Raw genomic sequence first — 15,299 nt, 5'->3', positions numbered from 1 at the left:
TCTTCTTTCTGCTATCACTATCCATCACTTTCCTTTGGCTAAACTGCTTGAAGAAACTCCACCCTTGTAGGGAATTGAGAGGCAGAAATTTTGGTGCTTCTCTCTCCTGGTGGTTTGACTCTTTGCCATGTCTTGCCTGCTTCTCATTTATTCCTTCTTTCCCTGCTCATACTTTCTCCTGCCTCAAAGGCAGGTAGGGGTTTCTGTTCCTGAAGATCTTTCTTCCTTATGTAAGCTGAATGGATGTCCATAAAGTGAAAATCCTTTTATATTCTCTCTCTTTATGCTTGTACCTATGCTTGGCTTAAATTACTCTCTTGTCCACGAAAGGACAGCAAAGCCACTGGACCAAATGCAGCAACTACATTTAAGCATCACTGAGTCAAGCAGTCTCTTAGAGATGGGTCTGGGTGCAAGACCCCAGGAGCCATCCCTTGGGGTACTCACAGTCAGAATCTTATACACTGCCTCCTGTGGGCATCCACCTCCAAACCCAGTGTCTGCTAGAATCAGTGGATGTGTAAGAACAAGAACAAACCACTATTCTGGAGATTTAATTACAGTGGATGCACAAAGGTGAGATATGTGTTGGGCTGAAGAAGAACTTGCATAGTGAACACTTAATTCCCCATGTGGCTCTGAGAAGTCACCTGAAGAGCTTGACTGGGATATTGTTTAAGGCTTGAGCTAACAAGTTATGCCAACCTTTTGCCTTTCTGTCCCAGTAAATGCAGTCAGATGTTGGCTTGTGAACTACAATGACTGCAAAGAGTCAGGCCCTGAGATGAAGGGTGTGAACCACTTTGATGTTACCTATGCTGTGTCTGCTTATGATTAGGAACGGGAATCCCTTCAGCATCTGGCACAATCCCTAAATGTTGTTTTGGTGAAAAAAGCAAAGTGTCAGGGAAGAAAAGATCCTGGAATTAAGGACTTTGGTGCTGATAGGGAGTGAATCATCCCTCCTGCACAAGGTGAAGAAGATGAAGATTGTGCAGCTGAGCCAGTTTAAATTTAGGGCAGTCTAGGAGTGACACTTGGTGGAGCAGCTGGACTGCAGAGGAGCTCACAGATGGCACTCAGGCTGACAAGGTTTGTTCATGTCAGTGGGAACATCCACAAGCCACATGAGATGGAGGGCATAGTCTCGGTTGGGAGCTTGACACAGCAGACCTTTCTCCACACAGGCACACCTGAGACCACTCTGTGGGCTCCCTTTCATTCCTATTCTGTTGGAGGGAAGCATCAGGGAGTGAAATGCAGCTCCTCCACCACTGCTGCTGTAGGGGTTTGTGTCACTAGCACCAGCCCCCTCTGCTGCATTTCTTGTCTCTCAAACACCCGGTGTGCTCTGTACCTTCCTGAACTGTGTGGGTAAAGCCTTCTCTCTGTCGCACACTCTGTGCTCCTCCTGGACATCATTGCTCTCTGACACATTTCCTCTGTGAGCGTCACTGTGTGTCAGTTGCAGTGTTTGGGCATCTGGTGGGGGGCAGGAGCCCACGGCTAACGGCACCTACTGTTGTATTGCAGGCGCCAGGTTGAGTGGGAGCCTGCCAGCAGTTTGATTGAAGGGGTTTGTTTGACACTTCAGAGGCAGCCTATCATATCCTTCCTGCCTCACCTTAGGTCTCTGATCAATGTCTGTGTCAATCTGGTGAGTAGCCGAGCGGCAAACCCATGAAGCTTTGCTAAACCTTCCCCTGCTGTTGATTTCTCTGGACAGAAGATGACAGTTTATTCCCATTCCTGTCATTTTACCTGTCTCCTTTAGCCCTCACAAGAGGACTCTGAAAGTGACACTAGAGATAGGAAGGTTCATTTTTGAAGTGGTGCATGGGGAGATACAGTGACCGATAGCAGTGGTCAAGCAATTTATTTTCCATTACTTCCCACGCACCACTTTGAAGATCCACCTTTGCCAGACTGAGCTGAGAGTTGAGGGCTGCAAGTTGGAGAGTGGGGTGGTGGAGACTGCACACACCTGGTAGAGACGGGGAGAAGGTGGCACTGGGGATACCTACCGTCCCCAGTGGGGAAGGGCCCTGATGGCTCCATCAGAGGCCATCAGATGCTGGATAGTTAGAAGGGTTTACAAGGTGAATTGACTCCACTATTTGTAATGTCCCTGGCTTGATCTAGTACAGGTTTGCACTGTCCAATATTCAGATCCCTCTCTTAGTAAAGTTTATGCTCCTAAGTGTGTTTCAACAGACAAGTGATATGGACAGAGTTTGCCTGGTCATTCAGTGATAGACCATAGTGTTTCTGCAGCTGTTACACTGGGGGGAAGCCCCCATTTTGATATCCATGTAACTCCAGCTATTTGGGCAAACAAGCATGCTTTCATTCCATGTGCAAAAATATAAATTAAGGGAGAAAGGCTGCACTAGAATTTTATTGTTATTGGGTTTTATAACATTTTCTCCTTAGAGCACAAATGTTGTAACCTTATCTAGCAGCTATAAAAAACATTTCAGGGTTCAGAAGTGCTCTGAGGGGCTGTAAAAACAATAATCATTAGTTAAAATGCAATATCTGGTTTTGCCAGGTTCCTTTCCTTCAGGTCAATTCAGCACTCATTACTGCAAGGGCAGGGAAGCTCCAACCTGTCAGAGTCCATAAGACTTCTTCTTCGTCCAAGCAGAGTTAGCAGCTACCTGGCGCTAACACAAATCTGGGCCCTCAGACTGCTTAGAATTGTTACATGGGCAGGTTGCTACACAGTTAGCTCAAATAGGAGTTTGGAATGGACTTGCAGTTTGGCAAGCAGGCATGGCAGAGTGAATCACCCCAGAAAGATCTCCAAGGGGCCCACAATAAGAATCAGCCAGTGCTCTAAAAATAGCAGGAAGCTCCACAGTGCTGAGGTGCAGTCATTGTTCTTACATTCCGCTGGCTGGGAACACCAGGGAGAGCTACCAGGAACATGTACTCTTACTGCTACAAGTATTTTACCTTTAGCTGTCAGAACTGGGTGCACTATGAGCTGTGGGAGCATTGACTGCATGGTGTATCATGTGTAGACCATGGAGCCCCAAAAATCAATCACCCGGGAAGGTGAGGAAATATCTCAATGATAATCCATAGTGATATAAAGAAGGAGCTCTGACTCTTTCCCTTCTGAATTGCTCTTTGATTTTCTGGCAAAAACCTGGTTACTACCTTTTCCCCAGGCTGGATTTGGAAAAGAGTCATGCATTCATCTCCCATAAGCTTAGGTATCTGCCAGGTACCTTCTCCCTGTTCCCATCATCTAGATGTGTCTGGTCATGGCAAGAAACAGGCATATGGAGACCTGTGATTTAATTCCTGAGGAACACATCCCAAACAGTACAAATAACTCTCCCCTAGAAGCGCTGTTTCCTTCTGGTGATTATTCAAGGAGTTCCAGACAACCAGGTCACATGCAGGTGACTCTGCTTCAGACATCTGGGGTCAGTCAGCTGAGAGGAATCATACTTCGAGTTCCCCAAAACATACTGTGTTTGAGAGGAAGGAGAGGAATCTGAACATTGTACAAAACCTGGCTTGGGTCAAACTTAGGACATTAGTTTTCAAGCAAGGGAAGGGAAAAGATGTCCAGTTTCAATGCAGACTTTTTGCTTTGATGACAGATTTTTATTTGTTACAGTTGTCAAATGACATATCCTCCAACTCTAGCTGTTCCACCAGTCCAGTTCTGGTCATTCAGGGCTGGTACTGGGTACATTTATGAATGTACCGGGTTACCTATGCACTCCTCCCATCCTTGCTGGTTCCCTCTTTTCCCCTCCCTTTCCCTGCTAGAACTCCTTCTCCTCACTGGCCCCAGCTCCTGCAAGGACCACTGGGGGGGCTGGTTCTCCTAGATCCACCCCAGCTCAGTGCTCAATGAAAGGCACCTCCATTTCACTGACGTTGGAGGATATGGCATGGATGAAACTGTAAGTAGCCAGTTATGGTGATGTGCTCTGTTTGTATTGCAGGTGATGGGAGTGGTAGGACCCTCCAGTGTGGCTGACGGATTACCCCTTCTTCATCTCAGCCCTTATCTCTCGCCACCTCTGCCCTTCAGCACAGCTGTTGTCCGGCTTGTAGCATTGCAGATACAGGTGTGTCTGCCCTGGCCCACAGCCAGGCCTTTAGAGCTTCTGGTTGAGACACCAACTCATCAGTGCTCTGTTTTCTTTCTGCAAAAGCTGGGCAAAAACTGTGGAACATGCACCAAAATTTAAGGAGAAGCAACATGTAAATTCTCCCTCCTTTCTGAAGGCTTGAACTGAGCTCAGAATTCATCTGTTGGGGCCAAATCTACAGCAAGCATCCATCAGCTTAACACTGCCATTGAAGTCCAGGGAGTTTGGCTGATGAATGCTGTTTAAGGCTCTGACAAGCAGGTTAGGATTGTCTGCAGGATCTAAGGAGTTAGTGTAAGACTTCTGCCACAGGAGGATGGGCCCTGGCCTGGGTTACATCCATGCAAACTTTCCTGTGGGACCATGTGTGTAACTGAGAGTGGAGTTTGTGCTCTTCTGCTCTTACCTGAGCTGATCACACAGTGTGCCAGCACAAAAAGCCGGGCAACTTGGCTTTTCAGCTGCTGATGCAATGATATCCTTGTTGCCAGAATTAAAAAAAGTTCCAGACTTTTTGGAGATTTTCACTATTCCTTTCTCATAGCAGCACTATAACTTTCTACAGAGTCTTTCTGCCTCTGTGTCCCTTTCCTTCCCCACTGGCATGAAATTAGTCTGAATGGTGACCAAAGCTAATTTAGCTCCAACTTGAATTTTTAAATATGCATTGGTACAACCAGTTGAATACTTAGGCAGGTATTTCTGAGCAGCAGGATGGCTTGGGAAGGAAGGCTTACAGGGACCAACACACAAAGTGGTCCCTCCAAGCATGAGGCACAAAAGGACTTTTTGGTACAAACTGGCACAGAAAGAGAACAGATTTCTTCCAGCTCTGAGGTAATGGTTCCTTAATCAAAACAAAACAAACCACAAAAAAACCCCAAAAAGGCCAGTTTCACTTGCTGTGAAATATTATATATTAAAAAAAAACAAAACCACATACCAAATTAATACATTTTTTTTTAATTATTGGGAACTTTTACTTCTATTATCTTCTTCTCCCTGTTCACTCATTTGTGGGCTTAAATGTAATGAAAACCGAACATGTCAGGAAAAACACAAGTCATAATTCCCAATACTTCCAGCAGGATACAAAACAGAAGTACCTCACACCCCATCAGAAAACATCTCCTGGAATTTCTCAGCCTGGTTCTGCAAGCTTGAGGAGTAGCATTTCACAGCTATGTCTGTAGCAACTGGGATGTTGTAAATGAGCAAAGGTTTTGGTGACAGCCTTTTGAATTACTTCCTCTAAAAAAAGGTGAAAGACCTTTCAATGTAAGCTTGACTGTGTGTCAAAAAGTAAGCATGCATTTTGTTTATTTTTCAGGAGTTCATTCTTTGTGTTAAGAAGGATGACAGGGCAGCACAAAGTGAGGCAGACCAAAAATGTGTTTGGGAATAGCCTCTGAGTTCGGACAGGAGAATATTTAGATAATGTCATTTGTGCAGTTTCCTCTGTTCCTTTTTTTATTCTCTATAGTCTGTGTCAGATCCTGATACCATTCACAGCAATGGAGAGCTTAGGACTAACACTCAGCTGACTCCTGTGGGATACATCTGATTTTGTTAATGATATTTAAGAGTTAGGAGTCTGGGCTTCTTACATTTGGCTATGACAAGAGCAGGTGATCCCTATGTTACTCTGTGAATTCCTTTTACTCCTGACTAAATGGTCTGAGGACATCTCATTCAGTTAATGCTGAATCAGGTCATCAGAGCTGGTGGTGTACTGTGTGAACAGGGTGGCCAGGGGATCGTCATTCCCTGCAGTGACTTGTGTGCATGATCTGCTGATGAAATCGTTTAATCCTTTTTTATTATTACTGCACAGGCTTTGAAAGAAGATTTCCCCCTAAGCCATGTCGTCTCCCCATTCACCAATCAGGAAAGAAGGGAAGGAATGCTTTTAAACCTACTGATTCCATTTGTGCTCACAGTAGGATCTGGAAGCAAAGGTCTGACTAATTTAACAAAAAGAATTTTTGTCCCTCTTTTCTGACAACTGATGTTTGCACTTTCTCTGCTCTCTGTATTTTATTTTTATTATTTAATTTGGTTTTCTGTCACTGGCAGTATGTCAGCTAAGTGCCCTTTGGGTCTGAGACTGAAAAGAGCCCCGCTGGGAGTAGTTGTTATTTCTTCTCTTTATTTCAGCTGTGCCTTGGTTCTTGAGTCAGGTCTTACACAGATGTGCTCCTGCTTTTGAAACTGGAGTGCAGGGCAAGACAAATCTGTTGTAGCAGAAGTCACAGAGGGGAGCAGAGATCACAGAAATTGTGTGCCCCTGTGGATCACAGTTTGCCCAATCCATGCCACTTGTCTTGCACAAGTCCTGCTCCTTGCTTTCTGCTATAGAGGGTCTTCACTGGTAAATCCCTAAATGAAAGCAAAGAGTAAAGGGAGAGGGGAATGCTAAAAGGAAATGAGACCACTGAATGGGACATTTCCTTGTGCTGTGTGGCTCTATGTTTGTGTGTGTTTGTGTTGGTGCTAAAATAAACTTTGCCTTTGCTTGCAGGAGGAGAAACAGCATAACAAGGTGTGGGGGACGGAATTTATGCTTAGGGGACATTTGAGATGCACCCCATTTTGGAACTGAACAGAGTCTGGATCTTCTGGGTGTCTATGATGGGATGTAGCCTGATCTTTCTCTCTCTTTCCCCTCCCAATGTATCTCAGACAGCCCCTGGCTGGAGCAGCCTGAGGTCCTGCTGCTGCTCCAGACTGTTATCAATATCCTCCTGCCACCTCGCATCATCAGCACTTCCCGCAGCAAGAATTTTATGCTGGAGAGCTCCCCCGCCCACTGCTCCACCCCAGGGGATGCAGGGAAGGACCTGCGGCGGGAAGGGCTTGCAGAATCCACCAGCCAGGCTGCCTACCTGGGTGAGTGATGGCTTCTACTGACCACTGAGAAGAGACAGAGCTATGGTGGAGTGCTCAAGAGTAGAGTGGAGTGCTCTCTGTAGAGAGCACTAAAGAAAACCATCTCAGGCAGGAGCTAACTGACCTCTTTAGAGCTGCTTTAGGCCTTGTCCTGAACAAGGGGCCAGGCCAGAGCATGAAGCCAGGAGTACCTCTGGAATATATCACAACATGAGTGATGTCTGCACTGCAGCTGGAGGAGAAGCAGCACAGGTAGAAGTCGCTCAGTTTTCACACTGCCAGACTACAGCAGTGAAGCCACAAAGGCGAGTCAGACTGCCCATCAACCCCTAACATCACAGCCTCACTGGCCCTTGGCTATCTAGGGTGAGAGGTGGTGTAGTCTGTCTGGCTGCTGGCCCCACACACGGTCCTTACTGACTGGTATGCCCCCTGCTTGCTGTAGGGTGGTGCAAGATAGTACTGCCTTATCTCCCATCTGACCCACAGGTGAAAGGACAGAAAAAATAATTAAATTGGAGATGCAGCAGCACTGCAGGCAGTCAGGCCTATACGGGGACAGTTTTGTCTCAAAGCACCCCTTCAAAAACAGCTTCTCTGTTTCTGATTTTGTGAGGGCGAGCATTTATCTGAAGATTTATATTTGGTCTTTGTTAACCTGTATCTGAGGAATGGAGTAAAACTGATGAAAAATTGGCAGTTCACCACTGATTTAGCCCCCCACCCAAACAAACCAGGATACAGAGGTGTAATGGCTGAGAAGTCTTGGCCATCCCATTAAGAAAGATGGAGTAGTCAACTTTCCCCCAACAATGTTTTTACCAGACATGGGGAACATGGAAAGGGAGAGATTCCTTGTCTCTCCTGTAAGTCAAGTGTTAATCACTGCCCACTTTAATGCAGAGCATTGTTTTGAACTTCATTGCTGTTCATCCCCATTTGTAATGCCATGCTCTTGCTCTTGTGAATTACTGCCCTTGGCTTACTGGACCATATTTGTATTTAAATTGCAGTGTGGCCATGACTCATGCAGCTGCACTGCTAGAAAGGTTCTTTTCATTGTCCTATAAATCATCTGCAGATTATTGTGCTCACAGGGTGACTCTTTGTGTGGATATGCTTGGTCAAGATTTTTGAGATTGTCTGATCAGCCAGGACTGTATTCCTACTCTGAGCTGCTTTCAAAATATCGGATTCTGGGAAGACAAAAGAGCTCTACAGGGAGGGAGAGGGAAAGCCAGAGCAAGAAAATACAGAGGGACTTAGATATGAAGTAGAAAAATTTCTCTGGGAATGGGACTGCCAATACTGATCCTGAGGCCTTTATTACTAGAAGGTTGGTTGCTCCTTCCCTGCCATGTTTGGAGACTGATAGAAAAGACAGTTGTGACTCTGAGGTGTGTGGGTGTGCATGTGCATGTACATGCAAAGCATGCCTGTATAGGTTTGTGCTCACTGTGGCCCCCTCCCCCATTCTTCCCCCAGTGCTCATGAGGGACACTGGTAACATCTCTGACTGCCCTTTGCTGATGTGTGTTCCCCTGTAGCCCTGAAGGTGATCCTTGTTTGCTTTGAACGCCAACTGGACAGCCAGTGGTACTGGCTGAGCCTGCAAGTCAAAGAGATGGCCCTGCGGAAGGTGGGAGGGCTGGCCCTGTGGGATTTCCTCGACTTTATCGTAAGAACACGGATCCCTATCTTTGTGCTCCTTCGGCCCTTCATCCAGTGCAAGGTAACAGTTGCTTTGGCTCCTGATATTTCACTCCCTGAAGGCAAGATAGCCCTTATTCCCCAGCTGAGAACAGAGGAACAGCACTTCTGGAAGAATTATATATGTATGGAGTGACCTTTCAGAAGTTAGTAGGCCTAAGAACCCTTTGAAACTAAATCACAGAGCTTTTTCCTAGCCAAAGCTAAAGAGCATGTCAGTCATCCAGGTGCTCTGATCCATGGAGTACAGCTAGTCTTAGTTCCTCTGGATGGGGAAAGGCATGTGGACTTAATTCTACAATGAAGACATTCAAAGCACTTGGAAGGAGTGTGAATGTGCTGAACCTGGGAGGATGTTGGCAGAAATCTTCTAGTAATCTCTCTTCTGCATAGAGCTGGGCAATACAGCTAACAGCCAAGAAGGACCACTCCTCTTTCCATCTCTTGGATGAAGGTTCTGACAGGAATTTTGTGGATGGACAAACAGCTACTAGGCTGAGGCATCTGGGGCTTAAGTTAATCACAGCTTCTCACCGGTTACCAGGTAGACTAGCAGATGGTACTCTACCTTATTTAGCCTACCTTGTCTCTTGGACAGACTAAATCATCATGGAGGAAGGAGCTGTCTCATGACAGGATCATGAGGATAGAGCTTAGAATAAGGAAGCCCTCATCTCCATGTACCCTGTGCCACTGAGGTTTTGATCTCTGTTCAGTCAAATATAAGGTTGTCCCTAAAAGACAGGTGGAAACCTCATAGATGGAGTCAAAACCTCTTGACTACAAAGCCTGCTGGCTGCAGGCTCATGCTAGTCTGGAGACTACTCCCTGGGCACCATCTCCCTGCAATGCTAATGCATCCCAATTTTGCAGCTGCTGGCCCAGCCAGCTGAGAACCATGAGGAGCTGACTGCCCGACAGCACATCTCCGACCAGCTGGAGAGACGGTTCATCCCACGCCCACTCTGCAAGAGCTCCCTCATCGCGGAGTTCAACAATGAGCTGAAAATCCTGAAGGAGGCTGTGCACAGTGGGTCTGGTAAGGAAAGCAGGGAGCTCAGGGCCATCAACCAAAGCCGGACAGATGCTTGCCCCTACAGTAACTTGTGAGGCAGATCTGGCCTCTGCCTAAAAGGGGAATGGGGCAATCCACACATACCCTGCCAGCCTTCCCCTGGAGCTTATGCTCAGCCTTGCCACTGAACAGCCAACAGAAGTCCAGATTAGCTGTGAAATACACCTATTTTCCCACCAAGTCTGAGTCCTATTCCCTAGCAGCTGGCTCTTGCCGTCTCAGCTGGCTTGTGCAGCCCTAACCCCAGTGCAGTGAGCCCCTCCATGCCACTGTAAAGCCAAAGCTCCTCATGCAGAAAGGTCTGGCTGCTCAGCAGCAGCAGATCCTCCTCCTTTCTCCTGGTCTCTGATTTTTCTCTGCTGTGACATCCAGATCAGCATCCCTGAGCTGATGGGGCACTGAGTTCTCTCCTGAACAAGGGGAGACTTTTCTTCAGTGATGGCCACCCCTGTTGCCACGAGATGGCAGCTGCTGCTCATACATGGCAAGCAGTTTATGTGCTTTGTTCTTCGGAAAACAAATTCAAAAGGAAATGCTTCAGTCTTTTTTCCTTGGCAAGAATTTGCCTTGTTTCTAAATGTTGAAGCTGATCTGTAAAATACTGGTTGTGAAAATCAGACTGCATAAGTAAAACAGAGATTTTGGAAAGGTGAGGCAAGCAAGGCAGCTGTTTGTGTTTTATCACCTCTGCCACCCCCCGTCACAGTATCACAGAACCATTAAGGTTGGAAAAGACCTCTGAGATCATCAAGTTCAACCTTTGACTGATCACCACCTTGTCAACTAGACCATGGCACCAAGTCCCACGTCCAATCATTTCTTGAACACCTCCAGGGGTGGTAACTCCACCACCTCCCTGAGCAGCCCATTCTAATGCTTAGCAACCCTTTCCAGGAAGAAATTCCTCCTGTCCAGCCTGAGCTTCCCCTGGTGCAGCTTGAGGCCATTTCATCTTGTCCTGTTGCTGGTGGCAGGGGAGGAGAGGCCAACTCCAGCCTGGCTCCACTCTCTTGTCTGGGAGTTGTAGAGAGTGAGAAGGTCCCCCTGCCCCACTAGTCCAGGCAGAATGAGGTGCCCAGTGTGACAAGAATGCTTGGCTTGCTGTTGATTTCTAGTGCCATGAGTGACTTGGGTTTGGTTTTCCCCCTCTTGCGCAGCTTACCAAGGGAAGACATCTGTCAGCACTGTGGGCACCTCCACCTCTGCTTACCGCCTGAGCCTGGCCACCATGTCCCGCTCCAACACTGGCACTGGCACAGTATGGGAGCAGGACAGCGAGCCTTCCCAGCAGGCCTCGCAGGACACGCTGAGCCGCACAGATGAGGAGGATGAAGAAAGTACGTGGCCACTGATACTAAGCCCCAAACAACTGAGGATGTTTTCTTGATGCCCAGAGGCTGGCTGGGAGGGGAACACAGTTGCCCCTGTCCCAGTATGAATAAAAGGTTCACAGGAGCATGAGGTTGAGCAGCTGGTGTGGCTGGTATACATGGTGTTAAAATTTGAGTTGTAACATACCTCCTCATTGCCCTCTGAGCTATGGCAGGGTAAAGGGAAGGGCACACGGAGGATTTTAGTGCCTGAGATGCGGGCTGATGTGCAATCATCACAGTTCTGACAAGGCATTTGGCAACCAGGCCTCTTTTAGCCATCATGACAGTGGGCAGGGGCTGTGGCTCTGTAGTTAGGATCCTGTTCCTGCAGGATCCCCAAAAGCATCAAACAGAAGGAGTGAAAATGGGGGGCTCAAAAGAAAGGCCCATGCAGTTACAGCAGAATTGCCTTTTGGCAAAGAGCAATTAGCCAGAAACTTTGCAGGTTTAGCCCAACTTTATTTTAGCTGGGTTCACCACTAAACTTTGTACAATCCACCCAGAGCTGTATTGCTTATACATTGTTCAGATATTTACTCACTGTGGCAAACTGTGGTTTCAGCCTCAGATTAATTCTGAGCCACTGTGTGGAACGGTAAGTGACATCTTCCTATCTGAACTGCAGCATTATTTCCTCAGCCCTGCCTTGGATAAACACTGCCATAAAATATTTCAGTACATCAGAATAGGAAAAGGTCAAAAAGAGAGGAAATTATACAAACCCACCCCTTTGTTTTCTTTATTTGTAATTAAAAGTTGTTGTGGCAAAAACCACAATAAAGTAATTTCTCTCTGGATACTTGATATAATTTGAAACAGCACTGAAAATTTCAAGCTGTCCTGATTGCAGTCCAGCTGTCTGCATAGTTCTGTTGCAGTATGATGTATTTGAGTCAACTTATCCAAATTTTTGGTGATATTTTAAAATGCATGTCCTGAAGGGTGTTGAAGGGTGTCAGTTCTGCATTTTGCTGTCATGTATTTTGGCTTTTTTGTCACAGTGCTTTGCTAGATCGTAGAAGCAGTTTATTTCACACCAGGACAAGGTCCAGTTACAACTTTTATGCTGGAAACACTGTATATTAACAAGCAATTTATTAATCACAGGATTAATTCCCTAGTGGAAGCTGGATTCCCCAAACATGTTTTCCTGAGAGCCATTTAAGCTGAAAGAATACATAAATCCCTGCCCCATGTTTGTCAGGTTCCTCATCCTGCAGGGGTTTATGTGTATGTCTTTCTGCACTGTGGCTGTAAAGTCTAATGGAATATTCCAATTTTCAGGCTTGGGCTCTTGGTAAGTGAATGCTGGGTACACCTTTGGCATCCTGTTATCTCTTGACAACTGTCAAGATGCAGGTGGGATTTGGGGTGGTTGTTTCCTCTCCTTTCTGTTTTTTTCTCTCTTTCTAGATGACTCCTTGAGGCATGCCCAGTGTGGTAAGTGAACAAGAAACATACCTTATGGGTGCCATTGGGAGGAGGCGGTTCTCCAGCCATCTCTCCAGCATGTCTGCACCTCAGGCTGAGGTGGGCATGTTACCCAGCCAAAGGTAACAACATGGGCTTTTCCCCTTTCCCATTATATTAACAAGAGCATAAATGGCACAGGTACATCAGAGATATGGGATAGTGGAATTGGTGCCAACATAGTGATGCTAAATTTATTCATCCTGGAATAGTGTTGGACCAAGGGCGCAGGACTGGAAATAATGATTTCCAGGATGATCTGTGTTGCGTAGGGTCCATAGAACAAGCTGTCATCCACAGCAACCTTCCTCTCAAGCAGTTTCAGAAACACTCAGCGTTATTATTTTTCTCTGCTACTACTGAATAGCAAAAGGGAAACATGGTTTTGGGTATTTCATTAACCGGGGGACCACAACCCAGTCCTGTGTAGGGGAGTGGGGAGGAATCTTGAGAAGCTGGGAGAGGGGAGCAGAGGCAGTTTGATTTACTTTGTTTTCTTCCGTGTGTTCTTTGTCCTTCCTAGAAGAGTAACTAGCTCATCGCAGAAATTAAACTCTATGTTCAAAGATGGGATGTAATACTGTTTTAAACCTGAAATACTTGTTGATACAAATAACATTGAATGCCTTATTCCTGGTTGACATGGAGTGGTGAGAAAGAGCTTGTTGGGAAATGTACATCTTTAGAAGATGTGGAGAGAAGTTTTGCATTTAAACGTGGGGTTTTTTTCTAAGTAAGCAATGTTTATTGTTTTATTTGTCCGTGACATAGTTATCCAAGGATACCTGACAATGGACAGATTAATTTATGTTACTTCCTTTGAACCTTTAAAGAATATATTCTACATAATGTCTTGACAACCCCTGGAAAATCAAACAATATTGTTCCCTCCCCATTCTTGCTTGGAATTAAAGAAATAACATTGATAGATGAAGGAAAATTAACAGCTGTGGTATCTACCAGCAGAGATGGGAAGTGATTACAAGAAGAAGTTACACAGATTTTATCTGTGAGTTTTCACAAAAGGACTTACAGGAACTCATTTGACTTTCAAATTCAGTTGATTCGGTCCCTTTTTTCCTTGAAAAATTAACATGCAAGACTCCATTTCCTCAATCTTTCACTACCATCTTTAGTGCATAAACTTCATAAGAGTCACAGTCTGACTAGAGCAATGTTTGCTTGTGCAATCCCCAAATCATGTGATGCGAGAAAAAAAGACTTTAAGTACCACAGAGCTTCACTCTCTTACTTTAAAGTACATGGTTATAGCAGGAGAACCACTTTTCATGTGGTAGGGGAAGGACCAGCTCAGCAAGCTAATCATAGTCCTTCGCGTCATGCCTTTTGAGTTTATGGATGGTCTCTGGGCTTTCAGACTGCCTCACAAATGTAAACTAATTAATGCTAAGTAAAGTTATTACTGCTTTCCTGCTGGTAACCCAGCAGACTACTTTCTTTCTTTCTTTCATGTTTTTCCTATGGCCTGAGCAGGCTGCTCCTGCCTGATGGCTGCATTGCAGAAAAGCATTGGAATTGTGTACTCCTTGGCCAAGACCCTTGCCAGCTGTTTATTTACAGTTTCATTGCACTATGAGACCTTGTTTTCCCCATGTTTGTCCTTAGAGTTGCACCAGAAGGAGAGTGGTCTATAGCTCATGGGAGATAGATCAGACCTCCCTCAAGGAAGAAGTGGCTCATGGGGAAGGAAAAAAGCTTTCTATGAAGCTGAAAGTAAATAGAACTGAAATAAATCAAAATGCTGCAGGAAAATAGCTTTGAAAACAGTTCCCTGCCTTATTTCCTTTAGAAACACATCCTGTCCAACTTCTCAGCTCCCCAAATCTCAGCAGAGACGTAGAAGGCTTCATGCAGTGTAAACTCCCTCTAAAGACTGCTCCTGTTATCAGATGTTCTTTCACCTCCTCTGAGTCATATATGTGCTGTTGAGCATGTAAGACCGATTAATGTTACCGTCCTTTTTTTACTTTTTTATTCCGTTGATATTTTCTTCCCTTGAAAACAGAGACAAGCGCATGCTTTTTGCATTTTCTTTCCCTAAATTCTTAATCTCCCTGCCCCTCCTGCAGTGAACCTAATGTCCTCGATGACTCCCCGAGCCTGGCCACTGAGGGCAGCCTCTCTAGGTACAGTGTTAACACTACCTGTCTGTCAGTGTGTGTGCTGGGAAACAAGCTGTTTCCGACCTTTTGTCTCTTCCCCTCATCTTTTGTCACTCTCTCCATCTCTGTCTCTTGTGGCTCATCAATATTCAGGCCTGCAAGTCAAAGGTGTAGTAACCCACCTTCAGTTTTCAGCTTTGATTGCCAATAACTTTGAGAAGGCTAAGGAGAAGGGGAAAGAAAAAGCTGTAGTGAATGAAGCAGCAGGCTGGCCTTTCCCCCTTGTTTAACAATTGCTTGAAAGGCATGAGAAAGATGATCCACGAGGCATTAGCTGTATCCTGTTATAAGCATTAGTCTGGAGGCCTATGTAAAATGGAGACATCTGTTTTTTCATTCATCTCACAATGCTGTCACCACAAAAGACTTAATATCAAGCTGAGTTCTTTACCATTCGCTGATAAAACTAATTATGGTAAGTCCTGTGGAATATAGTGTTTTGTGGGTGCTTTACAATAATTCTCATTAGTCTTGCAAAGCA

At 45.6% G+C, this 15,299-nt stretch overlaps 1 protein-coding gene across 1 annotated transcript in view; it reads left to right on the top strand.

The window, feature by feature from the left end:
* LOC104689869 (unc-80 homolog, NALCN channel complex subunit) overlaps positions 1-15,299 on the top strand; it is a 149,909-nt gene that overhangs the window by 124,229 nt on the left and 10,381 nt on the right. Inside the window, exons 53-61 of the mRNA XM_039555541.1 lie at positions 1,534-1,657; positions 3,969-4,094; positions 5,953-6,076; positions 6,801-7,007; positions 8,555-8,739; positions 9,591-9,756; positions 10,950-11,177; positions 12,592-12,718; positions 14,726-14,782. Coding sequence (XP_039411475.1) covers positions 1,534-1,657; positions 3,969-4,094; positions 5,953-6,076; positions 6,801-7,007; positions 8,555-8,739; positions 9,591-9,756; positions 10,950-11,177; positions 12,592-12,718; positions 14,726-14,782 — 1,344 coding nt within the window. The remainder of the gene's footprint in view (positions 1-1,533; positions 1,658-3,968; positions 4,095-5,952; positions 6,077-6,800; positions 7,008-8,554; positions 8,740-9,590; positions 9,757-10,949; positions 11,178-12,591; positions 12,719-14,725; positions 14,783-15,299) is intronic.

This window comes from Corvus cornix, chromosome 7, assembly GCF_000738735.6.
Source record: "Corvus cornix cornix isolate S_Up_H32 chromosome 7, ASM73873v5, whole genome shotgun sequence".
Taxonomy (NCBI): domain Eukaryota; kingdom Metazoa; phylum Chordata; class Aves; order Passeriformes; family Corvidae; genus Corvus; species Corvus cornix.
Note: the sequence above shows the minus strand (reverse complement) of the source record. Positions and strands in the feature narration are given on the sequence as shown.